Source organism: Mesitornis unicolor, unplaced genomic scaffold (assembly GCF_000695765.1).
Source record: "Mesitornis unicolor isolate BGI_N332 unplaced genomic scaffold, ASM69576v1 scaffold6763, whole genome shotgun sequence".
Lineage (NCBI taxonomy): Eukaryota > Metazoa > Chordata > Aves > Mesitornithiformes > Mesitornithidae > Mesitornis > Mesitornis unicolor.
Genome location: NW_010172488.1, coordinates 1 through 21944, shown reverse-complemented (window position 1 = coordinate 21944; position 21944 = coordinate 1). Strand labels below are relative to the sequence as shown.

The following is a 21944-nucleotide window of genomic DNA, read 5'->3' as shown; positions in this document are numbered from 1 at the left end:
TTTATTTTCAAACATAGCAGTCAACTGTTGGAAGGTTCTAACAGCACTTGCTTTATTTTATATCTAAGTAACATTTACAAAAATTAAATTTCATGAAGTTAGGATTGCAGTTTATACACCATATACTAAAAATATTTTACTCTGGGAAGTAAAGTACTGGCCTCAAAAATTCACTTTTGCAAAGGAAAGAAGCTACACAGACAGATCAAAGTAGTGCTCTTGAGGAATTTACCAGCAGAACTATGTACTAAATGAATCCACCACTGATACACCAATGCATCGCCATGGTGACCGATTGCTTTATTGTCAGAAACAAGAATAATTGTTTCTTCATTCATAGAAACAAGTGATTTTTTTTCTAAGTTATAATGAAAAAAAGTACTTTTTTTTTTTTTACATAATCGAAGTAGTATCTGGACATCTGCATTTCTGCCAATTAATTCCCTCACATCAGCAAATTCTTCACCTTTTTACATTAAAGTTCTCTTGTTTGACGGCTCAGTCAAAAGGAAAAACTGACACAACTTGGATACTCAAATGACATATAACTAGAACTTTTTCAGGGTGAGGCACAAATCAGTTTAGACATGTAGAAAGAAAACTTGTGTATGTCTAGGTGGTGCAGCAGGTCACTATTTCCTCTTGTATTACAGTAGTGTCATTCTGTTCCTCATCCCTGTCTTCCAAGGGGCTGGGTACCCAGCAAACACGTAGTCCTGCTATTAAAGGCTGAGGCAAAGAAGGCATTATCTCAGCCTTTTCCTCATCCTTAGTCACTGCACTATTACCCAATTAATCTCTAACTAAAAAATGCAAGGTCATACTGTAAACTACTCGCCTCAAAAAAAGACCACCATTAAATTTGATTATGAAGCTTCTTTCACATATGACCCTGAGGTGTAAAATAAACAATTGACACCACTTAGTTTAGTATTTGATGAAGCCAGTAGTTATCTGCTGGCTTGTTTCAAATCCACTGAGTGAATATCTTAATAATTGTGCCTGTTCTCCTGATCTATATAACTGTCTACTCCTTCCTTTTTAAAGGAAGTAAAACTCTGCAGAATATTAAAAGTCAAAATGTACTCTGCAATGCACTACCAATTTTAAATATCCAGTCTTACAGCGTCATGGGATGCTTGCCTTTACTACTCTTAAGAAAGAAAATGGCTCATCTGTATCATTATTTTGCATGCTGCTCTTGTATTCCCAATTGCTTAACTCTCCGAAAACTAAAGACAATTCACTTCTACTATCATGTCTGAAGTTTTATTATTTTAATTAGTAGGTCTCAATTTTTTTCTTAAGAATTTCTTTTCTTAACACACTCATTCTCTGAATACTAAGTAGCATTCTGGCTGCCTCCACGCATTAAGTAAAGACTATTTTTGATGCTTCCATATACTATTAGGATCTTCATTTAAGAAATAATAGAATTAGTATGTGAAAATGTACAGAACACTTTAGGAAGAGATTTTTCTTTTAATTATATTTCCAAGCTACCTTTCATATGCAATGTTTTTCACCTATAGATTGTTCTTCAGTCATCTCTCTTCAGTTGGCCACATAATTTTTTAAATACAGTACCCAGAAGAAGACTCAGCCTTCCAATTGAGATTTTACCAACATGGAGCAGGGCAGAGAAACAGTAATTTAGGCCATACATTTCTTTATATAATTCAGTATTATACTAGTCTTTCATCTAACAACATGACATCATTTACTCGTGCTCAGCTTTGATCATGCCCCACCACTACCACAAAGTCTTCTGAGGAAATATTCTCTAACCCAGTGTTCCCTATACTGTAATTAAAAAGGACTCAACTATTTCTGATTAAGGACAGTACATTGGACTTTAGTGCAAACTTTAATTCCATCCTTGCTCTTTTATTTGTGTAAACAATTTGGCCAAAGCAATTTCTGAATCTAATCCTGCTGTAGAAATCTACTCCCTTTCAGCTTTGTGGGCCTTCAGAGCTACAGGGACCTCTCAGGCCATTAAAGTACAGCTTTTACACTGGGATTTTATCACATGGCTGCCCATAGGGCTGTGCAGACACAGGGCTGTCAGGAATGCTTTAAATCCCTGGCTTTGGGAAGAAAACCTGAGCAAAGTTGCTGAGGCTGTAAGTCTTCTGAGAGTTAGCCACACCCCCTGAAACCATTTTAAAGGAGAGTATAAGGCTGCAAAGGAAGTAATGTCTTCGAACACTAAATCAGCTCCAGATTCCTCCTGTCCCTCAACTCTAAAACCCACAACAAACACCTTGTAGCTCATGATCACATTACAATTTTGAAGTCATCCACATTCTATTCCATCACCTATTTTGAGCAAAAAAAAAATCCAGCAACATCAATTCTAAGGAATGGCCTTCCATGTCAACCATGAAATACCAATAGTAATTCTAACACAAAAGCTAAGATGTTGGGGAGTTTATGATCACCCTTGAACCATTTTTTTTTATTATTATTTCTTGTACATCACATTTCCCTAGCTTGTCTATGAAAGCATTATGTAAGAGTGTCAAAAAATTTACTACAGTCAAAATAATAGCACAAGGTTTATTACCCTTTTACAGATAGGTAACAATACTGTCCCAATAATGATTTGTCTCCACAAATCCACAGTCTGCTACTCAACTCCTCAAAAACTGTTCTCATGGACTATTTTATCTCTAGACCAATTACTAACATCTCTTAACTGCCCACTCAGAGAAAACTTCAAGCTACCAAAAAAATGACAGATCAAGTCTTTAATTCACTCATCTTCCAACTGCATAATGCAGAAAATAACAGATTGGAGAGGCTTGATTTTCTTTTCCCATGCTATAAGGCTCTATTTTCATAAAATCAAAAGCAGATAGAAGCTTCATATTTTTTCCTCTCTAAATGCTTTATTCAGTCACTGTCAGCACTTTCATACCTCAAGCCTTGCAAACCAGTGATTTTTGTGTTTATATAAGAGAGGTATAATGTCCATCATTTTCCAGATTCGCCTCCTTGTTCTAAAAACACATTAAGGACTACCGGAAGCACAACGCCAAGTTTGTTCTGACAATGCCTCTTTTGACATATCAGTCTCTGACAGTGCAGTATCTTCTATTATTAGAAAACAATACATTTGTTGAAAATTTCTCTAGGAACATCTTTTACTGAAGGCCGGTACTAAGACATCAATCCTCCTTTTTACTGTTTCCAGCTTCTTTAATTATCTCATTCTCCAAATTGGTTGCTGCTTTTAATATGTTTAAGACTGTTGTAACCCTTTAAATTCTCAGTTAATTTTCCTAATTTCCATTTCATTCTGCACCTTATCCTGCTTGCACTGGCTATCTAGCCTATTTGGCTCAACTAGATTACACATTTTTGTGATGCATGCTTCTTTAGCCTTCTCTTGCTCCCCTCCCCTCCAATTTGTTGTGCCTAGGATCATTTTGTCATTTTGTAATTACAAAAAAAAAATTCCTATTTTTAGTAGTTTTGGGTGACAAATTTTAATAACTTTTAAACAGATTAATGATCAAGACCATTTCTATAGTTGCTATTATTTAGTGACAATGGCAGCCACCACTTGAGCAAGCTTCTGACTACAACTTAGTTTCCTACTTATATGCTATCAATTTACAGCATCAAGAAATCATTTTGGCAAATTATATCATATTATGAAATACACATGCATTTTTTACATAGGACTTATCATTTTGTTGGCAGGTAATCTATCAATTTGTATCAGGTAGTTGTGTCCAGACACCACAAGAACATAAATTGTCAGGGGAAGGAGTGGGCATGAAGACACTTCAAGTTATCCATCATTTTATAGGACAGAAAGATTTCGGCAAAAGGGAGTCTACAAATGGTACCTAATCCAAGGCAATTCCACATTTTACCACAGTTAGTTCACAAATTAGATGATTTGAGGAACATTCTGGCTAGCATGTGTCCAGCAAAACACACTGTGGTTGGCTTTTCTTTCCAGTGACATTTGTGAAAATACTAGAGGCAAAGTAGAATATGCGACAAAATTATAACATTACATCCTCTCATGGGAATACGCTACAAATTGTTAGTACAAAAGAAGATGTACTAGGAGGTACAAAATGCTTATTCTTGAGTTATTATTAACTTCTATGAGCATGGGTGAAGAACTAGTTTCCTTCTCATAGATTCATCAGAACCACTTGAGACACACAAGACTCATTTATTTTTGAAGAAAAGTGTTCATTTACGGATCTTAAAGACTTTTATGTACATTAAATAAAAGCTGCATACACAACATTCCAGATTCATAACCATATGAAACTCAGCTGACACACACCACCTCTTCTATAAACCTTACATCATTCTTTACACCTAATTTTTGCCTTTTTACAACAATACTGTTTTCCAGCAAACAAACTAACAGTTTAGTATAGTCAAAGTATTCGTAAATTCAGAGTTAAGACTAAGTTATTTGGGGCAGAGACTGCAAATCCCCAGGAATTGTAATCTGTTACAGTAATACAAAGTTAATAAAAATAGCAATCCCCAAAAACATCTTATCTTCACAGTTTCTTTTGGTTGAACTAAGAATATTTCTAAGATTTCTTATTATTATCATTATGTATTCAATTTCTTTCATGCATAACTACACTAAAAAGTCTTTACAGGAATAGAATTTCTGTAAAAGGCAAAAAATTAAGCATCGTATCCATATTTTAAGAAATAAAATGTCAGAAAATAAAAATACTGAAAGAATTTTTTAATGCCACAAGCAACATACAAAGCACCCTGCATATGATACAAAGTATTACTCTCTCTCTCTCTCTCTATATATATACACACACACATAGTAATATACAGAAAAGTAGGATGAAAGAGAGGGAGGAGACAAAAACAACAAAACAAAATAAAAACCATACCAAGGAACACTATTTTCAGCAAAACCTGTACACAAGAGAAGACTAAGCACAATTCACTCAAATTAGCAGAGCAAGTAGACTGGGCAGAGAACCTGAGAGGAGTAGCTTTCATCATTCGAAAACAAACTACAAAATTCTTTCAAAACTTAGTGCCTTCAGAGGCTTTAAGAAAAGGAGAAAAAGAGTGCTTTGATTTCTAACCAATGTTGTCCTTTTAAATAGTGCCCCCTCCTGTTCAAGAATTAAACTGTAACTTTCTTAGTTGCGCTACACAGACACACCATACCATACCAACAAAAGCACGATTTACTTTCGCCAGCCAGTTTTCAAAAACTTAAACCAATCTCAACCACAGAAATAGCAAAAAATAATATACTTCAACTAGTTCTAAGATTACTCTTATCAGCAAAACCAACTTGTGAGTGAGAACAGACAATTTAGAGCTTGAAAACACTCAAAAGCATTAGGAACATTGGGAAACATCCTGGAAATCCTGGCAACCCTGCAACAGCTACTGCAGAGCTAGATACATTCAGTCAGAGCTGTTTGGATTAGAAACTCAGTTTGCAAAACACAATTTCCAAAATGCCACAGATGAGACAGCATCTGGCTTACTTACTTCTAAACTCTTCACCTACATATTACTCTGGGCCTTCTGAAAAATTACACTGTACTTCATTTTACTATCACTAACAATTTGCAGCAGTCCAAAATTTAGAAAGAGGCAATTCCATACAATTATTATTCCTGTCTTTAAGAAAAGTTGCTCAATTCTAGACAAGTTATAAAGGAGCATATCGTTTGACTTCTAAGGAATACATCTTCCAGATTTTGCATTCTGCTACATATTATGTGCCTACTCAGGGGAACCAGTCACCTCCATGTACTTTCTATTAACAAAAAAGCATTTTATGTAATACAGTCCAATCTTCATCTTTAAGCTGTACAAGAATGAGAATGTTGAATGTTTTCAGAATTTCTCACAGAATGTTTCTGCAGTTCTTAAGCACAAAACCAGGTCTGTTTTGCTACATCAGAAAAAAACCAACTTACAGCTGTTTGCTTAGAACTCCAAGAATTTCTGTTCTTTAGAATGAAGAATAGAAAGAATGGGAGACTTTTTATTCATGGCTATGCTTTTTTATTAATGCTGTTATTTTTTATTTCCACTAGAAAAATCCCCAAATCCAGCTTTAAGTTATTATGGGGGCTGGGAAATATACACTCTAGGGAAATATTTGTTAGTGCTTAAAGGCAAAAATCTCCAAAGATTCAGTCCATGAAGTACATGTTCCATTGCATCACACATCCCAGCAGTTTGCTCTGACAAATGGATATACACTGCCCCAGAAGACCAACTAAGCATGCTCTAGCCCAGTTTTATTTATATTTACTGCTCACACTTATGCATAAGGACAGCAGACAAAAACCAAGCATAGGAAGAGGGTATCACCATCATGCCTTCTCTGTGACAGATGTACATTCAGTCCTAGGCTGGTTGCTTCTTTCAACATACTCAAACTGAGGCTTTGCCATTTCCTACCTCGATTTGATTAATTTCTGATTTTTTTTTAAAGGTACTAGAGATTTTGTGTCTTTCTTCCTAGAAGATGCATTGTCCTTAAAAAGATGTTCCTTGTCGCCTGTTGGATGTCCAAGAATTAAGCAACCATAATTTAAAGATCTCAAGTTGTTTTATAGGTGTCTGACAAACATCACTTAGCTCTTAAATCCTAAATACCTTCAACCTCAAATGATCATAGTCCAAGAATAATAATCAAAAAACCTTTAGTTACGTATTTTTTAATGTTTGTGTTTTCCATTATGTATAACTGTATGATACAATTTTGCTGTTTAAAGCTTTGTGAATTATTTTTGTCCAACTTGTTTTGACTGTAAGATGAAAGTGTGCAAGAGGTGGAAGCAGAGGCAAGTGACCTAGAAGCAGTACAGACCTGCTGTTTGATTGTACAAGTACATGGTTAAGAAAACCAAGGCTGACCTGGAGCTGAATTTGGCAAAAGATACAAAGAGCAACAAGGATTCTGCAGCAGAATCGGCAACAGAAAGAAGACTAGGGAAGACACAGACCTACTGCAAAATGGGGCAGGGAAACTGGTGACAAAGGACCTGGAGAAATCAGAGGTATTTAATGCTGCCTTTGCCTCAGTATTTACCAGGAAAGGCGGTCTTCAGGTGTCCTAGGTCCCTGAGAATAGAGGGAAAATCTGCAGCAAGGAATACCTACCCTAAGTGTAGAAAGTTAGGGAGCGATTAAAGAGGGCAGAGAAAAGTATGCATCCTTGTAGGGAAGGAGGCCGACAGCATTTCATGATGTATTAGGAAAAAAGTGTCACCAGTAAGTTGAGGGAAGGGTTCCTTCCCCTCTACACAGCACTGGTGAGGCCACATATAGTATACTGTGTCCAGTACTGGTCTCCCCAGGACAAGATGGATATGGTCTTACTGGAGCAAGCCCAGCACAGAACCACAAAGATGATTAAGGAACTGGAGCATCTGACACATAATGAGAGGGCAAGAGAAGCGAGATTCTTCAGCCTAAACATGAGACAGCTCAGGGGGATCTTAATGTACACAAATACCTGGTAGGAGGGAGTGAGCAAGAGGAAGCCAGAACTCTCTCAGTTGCATGCACTGAGAAGACAACAGGCAATGGACAAACTTGCAGAACAAGGCAGACCACTTTTTTGCTATGAGCTTGGTGGGACACTGGAACAGGTTGTCCAGAGCAGCTGAGAAAGTACTCAAAACCCAGCTGGACACAGTCGTGGGAAACCTGCAGGGGGGTTGGACTAGATGATCTCAAGAGGTCCTTTCCACCTAAACAATTCCACGATTCTGTGAAATTAAATAGTATCTTAACTTAGGCCCTCAATTCAAGTAAGGTTTTTGTCTATTATCAGTAAGCTAAAAAAGCACCAAAAGCTGATGTATAGTATGAATGGAAAAACAGATTTACGAAATCAAAGGTCAAGCTACCTCATATAAATAAGAGCTTGGATAAATTTTTTTATTCTTTTCATCAATTATGGGTACAGCATCTAAACAAAAAAAATGCAAAAAAAAATCACTTGAAAAATTCCAGTTGTGAGATTACATGCACAAGCAATATATGAGAAACACTGTGGTAACTAGCCACTGACCAACCTAAAAATGTATTTAAACAAAGATTCTCAGCAATTCCTGTATATAATTGCCTTTCTGCTCTTATCTTCTTCAGACATTTGCCATCGAAACATGGAAAATACATCACAACAGACTAAAAAGCTTATTAAATTACAACAACACCCAGTAACTAAAAAGTCAAAGCCATTTATTCTTCACAAATTCAGAGGGATAATAGGTCTTTAACCAGTCTAAAAACATTGGTAACTTCTGTGTTTTAATTTAGTTATATTTTAACAGCAGACTGTCATGCACAGAACCTTTGATTTTAATGTTTATTTTAGATTTGGGGGGGGGTGGGGGGGGGGTGTGCTGTTTTATGTTGGCTTATATTTAATAAGTGATTTTTTCATTATTTTTACATGTATGTAGCTCCTGATATTTATACGTCTACTTTCTTTTCATTCTTCTCAGCATTTATACATTACCTACAACTCTTACTATTGCTTACAGTCTGGCTGGTAACTGAAAAGTAACATAAAACTTTCATGAACTGCATAATTCTGAGGACAGGGATTCATCAGGGCAGTAAAGAACACTGAGATTACCAGACTGGAAACATGCAATAGGTAAACTGGTAAAGGAAAACTGTTGGAAAAAAAAAATTAAAAAAATTAAAATCTGAGTTACTGACTAGTTCAAAGCAAAATGCAAGGAGCACAGCCAATCCTGTCTCCTTTAAAGTAAATAGGAGCATGCCAGGCTGGCACGGTAATGCCACTGTTGAACAACTTATAAGCTCTCAACATGGTTGCTGCCTCCAAATTTTTTTATAACTGTTTTTGAATTGAACAGTCAAACTCACTCTTTCAATTTCTCTTAATTGACACCACAATAATATATTTCTATATAACCACATGACTTTTATAACAAGTTGACTGGAATAGAGGAAATAATCAACACAAATAATTGAAATTAAAATACCTGTTATTGAACAGTACACTATATGAGGAGCAGTCTTTTTAATGTCTTCATAACCTAGACCCATTTCAGCCAGTTTCCCAGGGACATAGTTTTCCACAAAAACATCAGACACTGCTGCAAGCTTGAGAAAAGAAAAGGATGAGTAAGATTTATTAATGAGCTTCCAAAAGTTTAATAAATTCTTCATGTAACTTACCACTAATCAAAATAGCTCTAGTCTTTGTGACTAAAAAAAACAACTTACAAATCTAGAGGGATATTTTTTGGCCTGTTAGATTGTGCATCTCTGCAAACTACATATTGGAGATGCTGTGTATCTAGAAAGATGACTGTCAAAATCCTAAAGTGATTACACAAAACTATAATATATTATCGGTATCACATCAATTTCCCAAGACTTGACCACAGTTTTCAGAAAAATCATCACCTTTAAGCCTGCACATAGCCTGAGAAAAAGGGGGGTGAAAGAATGCATCTTTATCCTTCAAGCTTCCTCTGCCTTAGAAATAATTTCAGAAATTGTTTTTAATTTTAAAATCATTGATTACAGTTACTGTAACGGAGGCCATATATCTCACTTCCTGTATGGAGTCCAAAAATTTTATTGCATTAAAATGAACATCTTAAAGTGGCCTCAATAAGAATACAGCTCTCAAGCTTTGCAACATGACTTTTTCCATCACATATAAATGAGTGGCCTAGTTCAAAAATCTACTGAAGTTAAAGACTAACATATTGATGGGCTTTAAATAATGTCAGGGTTTTTTTTTCCTTAGAGTTATAAATAGATATACATATAGATGTTTCAATAGGATTAATTAAGAACTTCTGAAGCATTAGAACTAATGGTATAAAAAAGATACATGTCTCTGGGGAGTTGTAGAGTTTCTTTGCTTGGGGGTTTTTTTTGTTCCCATGAATTTAAGAAACTATTCCCTGACAGGTACACATTTATGCAAACATTTTTAAGCATAATATTAAACATTTACTTTTTAAATTTTATCTGCATCTGATCAGCTACAGACTCTGAAACTACCATGTAGCTGTCTGATTAATATATATAGTATATTAGACCAGCTTCTATAAACTAGTGTCATCACAACAGCAATCACAGTCATTTTTATTCTAGTATATAGGCTGCTTAGTTGAATTTAAGGCCAAAGAAGATGCCAAGCCAGAAAGTATTTAACAGGAAAGACAGAAACTGATTCTTATTCAGATAAGGCAGCACACAACTTAAGAATGGTTTAATTGGATGCATGGAAGAGGCATTAATAACATTTACAGAAACTAAGTTCAGCATATGGTAAAGGTAAATTCTAAAATATGTTACTAAGTATTTTTAAAGTGGCTATTTAAAGAACCTGTAAGACTATAGTAATAAGAGTCTCCAGGCTCTTAATAACCATTGCTGAGCTTCAGTGTAGACAGCTGGCTGGTTTGTTGATTCACAATTCCACAGAAGGGAACAGAACACAACTTTATAGAATTAAAAAAATGGGTATTTGTCACAAGAAGGTTCAAGAAGGTCCAGGTTTCCACATAGCTAAAGCATTTGCTACTAAAAACAGAAGTAGCTCAGACAGATCTACAGCTGTCCCAATCCTCTGTGCAGGACAGCAGATCAAGCCACCAAAGTAAAGTAATGGAAACACAATAGGGTTTGTTTTATAGGTTTTAAAACCTATCCAATTTACAGTGATTGTATGGGCTAAAATGGTGCACATACTATCACTGAAGAGAAAAACTAATTTTCATACAGGAAGAAATATAAATATATGGAAAGCAGTTAACAGTGAGCCAAAAGCATTAGGAAGGAAGACAGGGCTACAAGTAAAACAGAATTTTAAAAAAAAGCTAAATAAATAAAAAAACAAAAGCTAATTAAATACAAACCAAAAACATTAAAAAGACCAACGAATAATTTTGTGGGAATCAGGTAATCATGCAATTATGAAAGAGCAGACCTTTGGACAAGTATTCTGTAGTGCTGTGCCAAAGGAAGAAAAGCAGCCAGGACTCCTGATTAACAGATTCCTTCAGCTCACTCAGTATTACTGAGTGAATTATCATGTGCTTCTGTCATTTACCTGAAGACTCTCTACTCCTTTGTTTTTAACATGATTCCAGATTCTGACATTTGCCCTCTTCTACCTATATGGCATTTATGAGGAAGGGGAAACAAAATTATTCTATTCATGCTATATATACTTCCAAAAACTCTAAATCAAACAGAATGATGAACAACTCCAGACAGAGTCACATTTCAATAATGCTTTATCATTTCAGTCCACGATGTTCCTGCATCACAGACAGAGATGACATTGATTTAATGAATAGAAAGCTGCAGTGGTTATGAAAGCAACTTTAATAAAGCATAGAAACTGGAAGAAGTGACTTGACATCAAGAGTCTGTCCTCATTTTTCAGGTCAGTTCCGCAAACCTTGCAGTTGCTTTCTAGTTTTTCCATGAGTTAATTTTGTCATCACAGATTTTTCCTCACAAGAGAAAGACCATTGTCACAGGAGATCTCCTCATTTCCACAGCCAGTGTGGTAAATATTTAAGAGAGTTAGTTTTCCTACCTGAAATTTCATACCACCACATTTCAGGAAATAATTCTCATACATGCTTGACTATTTCAGTGACAACAAGCTAAGGGAAAAATTAATATTGTTGCTGACATCTAAGTACTCTTACTGCAAGCTATCTTATCTTCAGCATCCTGATAGCTCTACATTACAGTAGTAGAAGAGATCTTACCAGGAGGAAAAGAGTAGAAAGCCCAGCACTGAGCTGACAGGGAGGATTTTGTTCTTGCATGACAAGGGAAAAGAAAAGTTGCTACTTTGATTTCAAAATCATGTGGGATTTGAACTCAATCAGGCACCTGAGCCTCAAGCACAAAGTTTATATTGCCAAATCTTAAGTCACTAGGCATTCAACACTGCCAACAATAAGAAGGTTCTCCATACTGTGGAAGAAAGTTATACATACAAAAACAGGATCATGTGGTAATCTTCCTGCACAAACGTTAAGATGAGAAAAGGGGAACTTCCTAACAACAAATAGTGGCAGTCACATAAGAAGCTCATGCTGAAGCCATCTTTTCTTCAGCTCATTCTGACTCATAGGCCTAGCTGCCGCTAACTCTTCAAACAGGTCCAGCCCACACACTTGGAATCAGTGGACACAGTGTAGAGTAGCTACAAAGTTAGTCTTCTTATACGAGAAGAACACTTTTATAACCCTTATTTAGAATGTGACTAGTTTATCCAAAAACACATCTGTGTTACAACAAGCCAAATTATTCCAAATGACAGTGTCTCTTCCCAAAACCTTTAGAAGATAAACATACAGCTTCCTAACAAATCAACAATAAAAAGTTCTGTTCTGCAAAGAGAAAAGGCACTGCACAATCTTTGGCTTATAAACTCCAAAGATTTCCATATGAAATGTCTTACAGAGCTGACAGGGAACAAAAAAGGCCAAAACTATCAGACAACTTAATCTATTTCCACTTCATGCATCATTCAACAGAAAAATACTACCAGACAAATTCCACTTATTGCAGGCCATATACATTCTGACTGTGAAAACAGAAGCAATATTGTATCAAACAGTAACAGAAGCTATCTCACCTTGCTAGATGAGTTAGTACTGCAGGGCCACAAATAAGTAGCGGGTTTTATGTTTCCCAAGAAGTAAAAAAAGGGATGACAATGCACAAGTTTTACAGGATGTGAAGTGTGATGCTTTTATTACGTTTTCAATGGAAAAATGGTTTACCCTTAAAACTCCATGACATTCTGAACTCAGATACAAAAAAAAGAACAACTAATACTAAATTTGACCTACAGTAAAGCATTTCTCAGAAAGATGTGTTGCAGCTGAAGTCAGGAATACACTGGAACATTGAAAAACCTGCAAATACTGGAGCCCTGTATCTCCTCTTTGCAAACTGCTCACTGACTTCTCCAGATTACTCCAGCCTAAATCTTCTAATGAAATAGTAAATCAAGATCAGATACAGAAACAGTAAAAGGAAAGCACTAGACTGTTAAGACCTTCCCTCACAATGTTTCATCTGAGGCTTCTGATGAAATTTCCATGTAAATTTTGTATCTAAAAGTATTAGAAATTACACTGAACATTGAGACCAAAAGCACAGAGGCTACATATTGTAATCTAACAAATCTATTACATACACACATTTTTAATTACCAAATATCAAACTAATACTTGAAATGCAGACTTTATTGCTCAAGATCAAAAGAATACAAAATAGGCACAGTTTGCATGCTATCAAAACATACCTCTCTGATTAGCTTTGCTCCTTTTGAATCCTTCATGTTGATAGCTATACTCTGGGGACCAAAAAAAAAATACAGCAGTAGTTTATGTGAAAGTCCTTCTGGTGATTATCGGTCTCTTTTAAACATAACCAAAAGACAAGTTTTACACTGCTGTTAAATCAGGTAAGTAAATTTGATACACATCCCACCTCCCATTGCAAAAGAATAATCTCAGCAAAGTATGCTGAACTGTCTCACCAATGGATCAGACAAGCACCAAAACAAGTCTGACAGATGTGCAGCTGGGAGCTGCACTGCAGTCTGTTCACTGTATATTTGCGCAGCATCTACTACTGCAAATACACATGGGACACCAGAAACATTTGTTTGAATGGCAACAGACAGCTCATGCATGTCATGAAACTTATTCTTAATCCTGAAGTTTCATAAACTAACTTCAGCCAGCCAAACTACGGTATGATGCCTGCTTTCCTCCAGCTCGAGCTGATAGCTGATACAGGTCAGGTGAGCCAATGTACCTGAAAAAAATCTGATCCTACAAATAAAATAATCCTTACTTTCAGCAGGGCTCATTTTCAGTGTATTTGCACCAGCAATTGAGGACTGGCAGGACCACTCTTGTTTTTTGAATTTGCCTCAGCTGACCACAGCACCATACCAGAGGTTTGCAGCCTTTTTAGTTCAAAAGAGCTCTTTGGATTTCTCCTGCATTTTATCCATAATGCTAAATACAGCACTCCATTTACCTGTTTATTTCTATTGACACTGAGAAAATAAATACTTTCTGTTCCGGCAAAAGGTGGGCCCCAGGCTCTTGTGTCATCACCAGCTCCTGAAAGAAAAACAAAAATACAAGAGCAAAAAGAATACAAGGTTTTTCTCTGAGGTAATATTTAAACTCCTTAAGCCTCACCTAACAGGACAAAAATCAGTTTCATATACATATTTTAGGATCTTGATGTCAAAAAACCCACCTAAAAGTGAATGGAATTAAGCAAAGTGAACATAGTACTTGCTACTTCTGGGATTATTTTAGGTTTTAAAATACAAATATACAGCCACATACCATCAATGTATTTGGGCTTGAGTGGGTTTTGCTTGTTTTTGTTTGTGGGTTGACTAGGAGGATGTTTTTTGTTTGTTTTGTTTTTTAACTTAAAGCAGATCTACAATACCACTCTTTTAGGCAATCCGGAAGAATTTAGCAGAAGTTCTTGCCCTGCACCAAGTCATACAGTACATGTGGTCAGTAAGCTATTTCTGAAATACTCTGGACACAACATCAAGACACCACCGATCAGCAACAGTTTAAGCTGCACGTTACAGAACATCAACAAAAACAAGCACTTGCTACAGCTGGTGCAATCCCCCACCTTGAGCCCTTCCAGAAATGCTCTTGCCTTACAAAGATTGGTAATCTATTTTAATTAGAATTAAAGCTAAATTTAAATTCAGATATAATCATTGTGCAAGCATGCACACTCCTATATCTATTTCAGTATCTAGTCTTTATCTATTGTTAACTTCACAAGTGGAAACTTTTCTTAGCAAGGCAACACAGAAGACTCCTTGATATTAGCATAGATACAGAAACCTGGCAGACAGCTGTTTGCTCACTACCCCCACAGTGGGATGGTGGAAAGAACTGGAAAAAAGGTAGAACTCATGGGTTGAGATAAAGACAGTTTAATAGGACAGAAAGAGGGAAAATAATAATAATTCTAAAAGAACATTAAAAAGTGATGCAAAATGCAATTGCTCATCACCCACTGATTGATGCCAAGCCAGTCCTCGAGCAGCTGCTGCCAGTCCCACCAGCCAACTCCCCCCAGTTTTATTGTTCAGCATGATGTCACATGGTATGGAATGTTCCTTTGGCCAGTTTGGGTCAGCTGTTCAGGCTGTGTTCCCTCCGAGCTTCTCATGCAACCCCAGCCTTCTCTCTGGCGAGGCAGTATGAGAAGCCAAAAAAAGTCTTCAGCTTAGCATAAACACTGCTCAGCAACAACTGAAACATCACCGTGTTATCAGCATTAGTCTCATCCTAAAGCCAAAACACAGTACTATACCAGCTACTAGGAAGAAAATTAACTCTATCTCAGCTAAAACCAGGTAGCCACTGTCATAATTCTACTATATGCTATGGTAACACAAAGTCTACAGCCGTTTAGTATCAGGTGTGGTAGAAGTTATACAAATATATAAATTACTTATCAATATTTGTACTATTTAGTATCTCAGAACTATTTTGCTTCAAGCAGGAAGCTATGGGGAAAAAAATAATTAAAAAAATCTCCCTTCTGTATGTTACCACTTCAAGCCATTCAAACATAACATTTCAGTAATACTTTCCATGTAGAACACCAGTGTGGCTACTGTCTTTTATGGATTAATACTCCTGTGAAAGCAGGCATTGTCTCACAGAAAGAGCTGATTAGTCATATTCTAAAATGTTTGAAATTCGGAATTCTCAGGCTGCCCTTTTCTTTCAATCACAAAATAAAAAACTCTAAAAGTTGGAATGCAAATCTCCAAAACTGTTATTTCATATTTAATCTGTCATTGCTTCATTCCTACCAACTAGATACTTGGAGTAATACCACTGTCAGTCTCATCTGATAGTATAAAACTGATGCGGCTTCTGCCCTGTCACAAAAGTGAAAACGTTTGAAACAGTGGTGAGCGGTTAAGGATACCCATAAGTTGATGTGACAAAGCTTTTGTTAGACATACACTGTTTTGTTAAATGTTCAAATATTCAATATTTCCTATTTAAAATAAAATATAAGGAATGTAATAAGTTTTAGTATCTCAAGCGTGTAATTATCTACACCAGCTCTTTTCAAAACTAGTAATACCAAAAAAGAGAAACCTAAAACTTGGAAACTTAGAGAAGGAAAAAATACATGACAATGTGCAACTGCTACAGCACAATTACATGCCTCAAACGCATAATGAAGCATAAAACTGAAAGCCAAACATAGGGAATAGTTCTAAAAAAAAAAAAAGAACCAAATGCTGTGTAATTTGTTATTCGAATATGTTCTTAAGAACTAAAAAGTGTAGGTATTTCAGAAGAATGAAACATTTTGTACCATTATCCAATCCTCAACAGCAATTTGTATAAGAAGTGCATGTGTTGAATGGAAAAAGAAAACCATTGTGTTAAGCCAAAATACACAAAAATAAATTCTATTTATGAAGCTAATTATCCAGAATCCAATCAGACTCAGAAGGAGCCATGCAAGTTTCTGCATCTGAAAACACACACTTGAAGCTCATTAACCTCAGCCACTTTCAACACTAGCATGAAGATTTTCATACCAATTCAGAAATCTCCCTTTTCCAATGAACTCCCATCTCCACCTGTACAGGAATATCAGATGCTGACTTTTGGATACAACTGCCTCATGCAGAAATTAATTTTCTGTTCACTTTGCACAATTCCAAAGAAAGATTCCTCTGGCAAGGCAATTTTTGATTAACAACCTGAAACTGTATTAGAATATTTAAGTTATTTTCAGGACAAGGTTGATATAATATGTCAAGTCACCTACCACCTACTCTACCAGTCAAAATGCCTGTCAGCCACATTAGATTTGTATAATACTACACAAAAGCAGTTCTAACAAACAATGTACATATGACTTCTCTTCCTTGAAATAATAAAAATGAAAACAGAAAGTAGAGTTTCTCTTGACAAAACTAAAGTTCCTGACATTTTATCAGTATTCTAATCCTGAGTAGCAAGATGTACTCTTATTTAAAATTATCTAAGACATTTTGGGTCAGAGGGAACTGAGCTGAAGGTTTTGAATTCCCAAACAGGAAAAAAACCTTTGCCATAATTCTTATGTAACTAGTTGTTGGAAGGATTTGTATGTTTGTCAAATTTTGCATGTCAAACACCACACTTAAAAATACGTTTCAACCCTCTCACCACATTACATCATACACCTAAGCATTTGCTAGCCCCATTTAAAATCTAGACAAAATCCAAACAATTCAAACAAAATCAATTTATAGTGGATTTTAGTTAGGAGTTGGTCCAGAGGAGGGCCACAAAGATGATCCAAGGTCTGGAGCACCTCTCCTATGAAGAGAAGCTGAGAGAGCTGGGGCTGTTCAGCCTCCAGAGGAGAAGGCTCTGGGGGTACCTTATAGCAACCTTCCAGTACCTGAAACATGCCTATAGGAAAGCTAGGGAAGAGGGCATGTAGCAATAGGATGAGAGGTAATGGTTTTAAACTAGAAAACAGTAGATTTAGGTTGGATATTAGGAAAAAGTTCCTGAATATGAGGGCGATAGATCAGTGGAACAGGTTCCCCAGAGAGGAAGTGGAGGCCCCATCCCTGGAGACATTCACGGTCAGGCTTGATGGGAATCTGAGCAACCTGATCTGGTAACATTGTCCCTGCTCACTGCAGGTGGGGTGGATCAGACGATCTTTAAAGGTCCCTTCCAACCCAACACAATCTATGATTCTAGTCATGGAATCCATGGAGTGATGGAATAAGGCACTTTAGTAAGGGATGACTCAGTACTGTTTTGTACATTAATATCTGAAAGTTACCTGACCTTAAGATTTCAACTTTCCTACAGTCTATTCTAAATAGAGACATAGACTACTTCCAACCAAAACACCCAGATGGAGCACTATGTTAAACTTAGAGTAAACAGATATATATGTATGTATAAGAAAACTTACTAATAACTTGTATTGGGTTTTCTGTGAGGGGTTTTTGGTTGTGTCTTTGGTAATGGGGGAAGGGCTATGGAGATGGCTCTTTAAGAAGCTACCTGAAAAGCTCCCCCTTTTCCTTTGTCAGACCCACCTCTGACCAGGGCCAAGCCAATCTGTGCCCCTGCAAATTCATGTATTTAAGGGGGCGTGCAAGGCATGCCTCTCTCTCTCTCTGGCACTGGCCCAGACCAGCACAGCACCAGGTGCGGGTGGCACGGCTCCAGCCTCAGCCCTGCTCAAACTCAACTTAAGCTTAAGCCCTGCTGCAACTCCATACCAAAAGAGAGCTGGGAACTCTTCAGAGCCATCAGAAGAGACCAGCAGCGGAGAAAGGAGTGGGACCTGAGGAGAACAACTTTTAAAAAAAAACCACCCAGGTCAGTTGAAGGAAAGAAAGGAGAGGGGGGAGGAAGACAATGTAGAGCCCAGGTTTCCCTTTTGCAACCAGTGGCGAGAGCCAGGTCGACTGGCCTGTAGCCCGTAGAGTTCGCCAGTGAGGCTGAGCCACATGAGCAGGTGGCTGACCCTGAAGAAGCTGTGTCTCCAGGCAGTGTGTGCTGGAACAGTTTGCGTGTGAGGGAACTGTGACTGTGGGCAGACCCAGACTGGAGCTTTGTGGACTTGGGCTGAAGCAGTTTTGTGCATGAGGGAAGCTGCAGCTGTGGGCAGACCCATATTGAACTTATGAGGACTTTTTCTCCTGTGGGAAAGGCGCCACGTGGAAGCAGAGAGAGAGTCCTTTCTAGCCCTGAAGGACCACGCGGCATGAACTGACTGCAACCCCCACTCCCATCCTCCTGCACCTCAGGAAGCTGAGTCCGGGAAGAAGGGACAGGTGGGAGGAAGATGTTTTGACTTTAAGATCTGGTTGTATCTCCCATTGTTTTACTCTGATGTTGGTAACAAATTAAAATTGTTTTGGTTTTTCCTCCTTATGAGTGTCTTTTGCCTGTGACCTTTTTAAGTGATAAGAAGCCCTCCCAGTCCTTATTTTGACTAGCCCCTTTTTTTGAGGGGGGCATCGTGGTGCTCAGTTACACACTAGGCCTAAACCACAACATAACTAGTTCTCTAACATGCAAGAAATAGTTCAAGGATGTACAGTGTTCCCAGAACTTGAAAATTGCTGGCTCAAAATAACCCCAAACAACAGCAACAAAACTCAAATAGCTACAAAATTCATTATTTCTTAGCACAATACCATATACACAGTCACCAAAAACACCATCCCAAATAAATATAGTATTGTGTCTCATTATTTCTTAAAGTTTTCAATCTTGTATTCTTAGTCATGTGTTACTTAAAATACATAAACAACTATTTGTTAAACTACCCTTCATTCTTATTATAATTAAAATAAAGAAATAAAAATCTTACCTGGTCTTTCCACTTTGATAACTTCAGCCCCCAGATCTCCTAAATTCATTGTGGCAAATGGCCCTGCAAGCACCCTGGAATAGTAAAGATTGTTTTCTTAGTTTTTCCTATCAGAATATTTGCATCTAGACTAGGCAGACTGGTATAGACAAATTACAGACAAAACACGAACCTTGTTAAATCAAGAATTTTCACACCATCCAATGGCTTTACATTACCAGCATCTGACAAGAAACAGAAAACAGTAACTTACTCTTGATTTTTTTTTTCAAAAGGTATGTTTCTTATTGGTAGTCTGAAACTGTCCTTTTATGACACTCTTCCATCATCCTCCCTCCTCTCCCTAAATAAAGGATAAAGCTTTCTGCACAGGTAGGTTATTAGGAGTTACATTACATTAGCAAAGCCTTTCAAAGTTGGAAAACCTTACAGTTAATGTCACAGAACCTATTCTAAATGCATAGCAATTCTACAATAAAGCTACTTTTAAAAGATACTTTGAAAAATGAGGTTATAAAACTGAAGATAGAATATATGAACAAAGGAAATACTCATTCTATCTTTAACTTGCAATGGCAGTCATACATGGATGTAACTGCTAGGAAACTACAATGTTTTCCTCCTTTCCCTCACCCTTTCCAACTTGGCTAGTTCTAAGAAACAACAGCAATGGCAATAAGAGTCACAGACAGAGCAAACAATCTCATTGTCTAGACCATAGCTTTGCCAGCTATCTCTTGGGTGACCACGGGTAATGAAGCTATCTTCTGCTAACTCAGTGTCTTCAATTGCAGGCTGCAGATGCAAATACTTCACTACCCCACACGGGTGATAGTTTCATTATGGTTTGGAAGGTGGTCTCGCAAAAAAAAAAAAAAGCATCTGGCCATTAATATCACAAAAATTACACAATAGTAACTTGGGGTAAGCACCTCTTTTTCGTGTTTGCCCAGGTAAGAGAAAGATATAAAACAAGGGGCAGGAGGGAAGGAGAATTAATTCAAGCATAGACTTCCTTACAGAATAGGAAGGAGAAAAGAACCACAGACCCTCAAATTGTGCAGGGCAGCATGGTGCATCTCCCATGTCATGCAACAGCAAATGCCTGTGTCACCTGCTCCACACTCCCTCCATCAGACCTGAGTCACCCTTCAGTCACCCCCATAACTCTCCCTCCTACTTTACCATATATATGGTAAGAAGGAGATGGAAATAGGTAGATATATAGAATTCAAAAAGTTAGAGATATGAAGCAGCATTGGGAATTCAAAGCTTCTGCTAAAATGTTTTCATGCACTGTACTACTCTCAATAAAAAATACTTTCATCCTATTCTTCAATCTCAAGACACTTTCCTCAATTAATACCAACCACTCCAGAGATATTTGAGTTTAGTGGGTTTTGGTCTTTAATACAGATCAAGTAGCATGTTGAAAATGTGCTAGGAGTGGCCATGTATTTTACATATTTCAAAGCCTTTAGGGTGCCACCCTAAAGCTTCAGGCTGCCATTTCTCTTCAATGCTGCACACCTCAGTGAAAGTTCTAGGTGTTGGAAAATACCTGCACTAGTGCCAGGTAAACACCACAAATTCTATACAGTAACTTAAATTTTATCAAGTTGGCTCTAGCTGAGCAAACACTTAAGCATATGCTTGTCTGATAAAGAACTGAGTGCACCATTTGCTTCACAATGGCATTACTCTGCCTTTAGAGAAAATATATAAACAACAGCTTTACTGAAAAGCACAGCTCCCTAAAAAAAAAAAAATTAGTTAACAAAGGGTCCTTCTTCCTCTATTCTTTCCACATCTTTTAAAGCTGCACCCTCTTACTTAATAGCTCACTTATTCTCCTCCTGAGCCAGCATTTAGTGTTACTTACCTTTCTCACAGATAAACTACCAGAACAGCAGTAACTTTTCAGAGCCAGTAAGTTCTCCACCTGTGGCTGAGCTGCAGGAATCCATAAAGACATTTCCCAAAAAAGCCTATGAAGTGTTAGGATTAGCCTGTAAATATGCATTTATGTGTAACTAAGACTGATAAACCCTTATGATTACCATATCACTCACATCACGTTAATATCTAACACTCCATTTTGGGATTAGAACTCTTCTATAGTTGAAAAAAGAGAGCACAAATGTTGTTTCAGAGACAGACCATTGTTGGTTTGTTTTTTGGTTTTTGTTGGTTTAAAAAAAAAAAAACAACCACACACCACACAAACAAAAACTGAGGAGTATGAAGTTAGTTTTGGAATCTTAGAAAAATCAGGCCTAGAACTGGATAGCAGGCACTTCCTCACTGCCCATCAACTGAAGCTTCTCGGAGAGCTGGCCCGGTCCCTGCCACACGCCAAGCAAGGCTACTGGCAGCGCGGTACAGCCGCTGTGCAAAGTCCGGCGACAGTGACACTCTGCAAAACCCCACAGCCCAGCAGGGAGCAGAGCAGCGGATCTAAGCTTCAGAAGAGGCCGCATTGGCCACATGCCCGCCCG

General features: G+C 37.3%; 1 protein-coding gene across 1 annotated transcript in view; it reads right to left on the bottom strand.

Annotated features, from left to right (window-relative positions):
- LOC104537493 (succinate--hydroxymethylglutarate CoA-transferase-like) overlaps positions 1 to 19671 on the bottom strand; it is a gene marked incomplete at its 3' end in the record, with an annotated part of 55982 nt that extends 36311 nt beyond the window's left edge. Inside the window, exons 1-5 of the mRNA XM_010180394.1 lie at positions 19619 to 19671; positions 19447 to 19520; positions 14071 to 14156; positions 13325 to 13375; positions 9009 to 9129 (exon numbers count right to left, since the gene is read on the bottom strand). Coding sequence (XP_010178696.1) covers positions 9009 to 9129; positions 13325 to 13375; positions 14071 to 14156; positions 19447 to 19495 — 307 coding nt within the window. The remainder of the gene's footprint in view (positions 1 to 9008; positions 9130 to 13324; positions 13376 to 14070; positions 14157 to 19446; positions 19521 to 19618) is intronic.
- Between the last annotated feature and the right edge of the window lie 2273 nt (positions 19672 to 21944).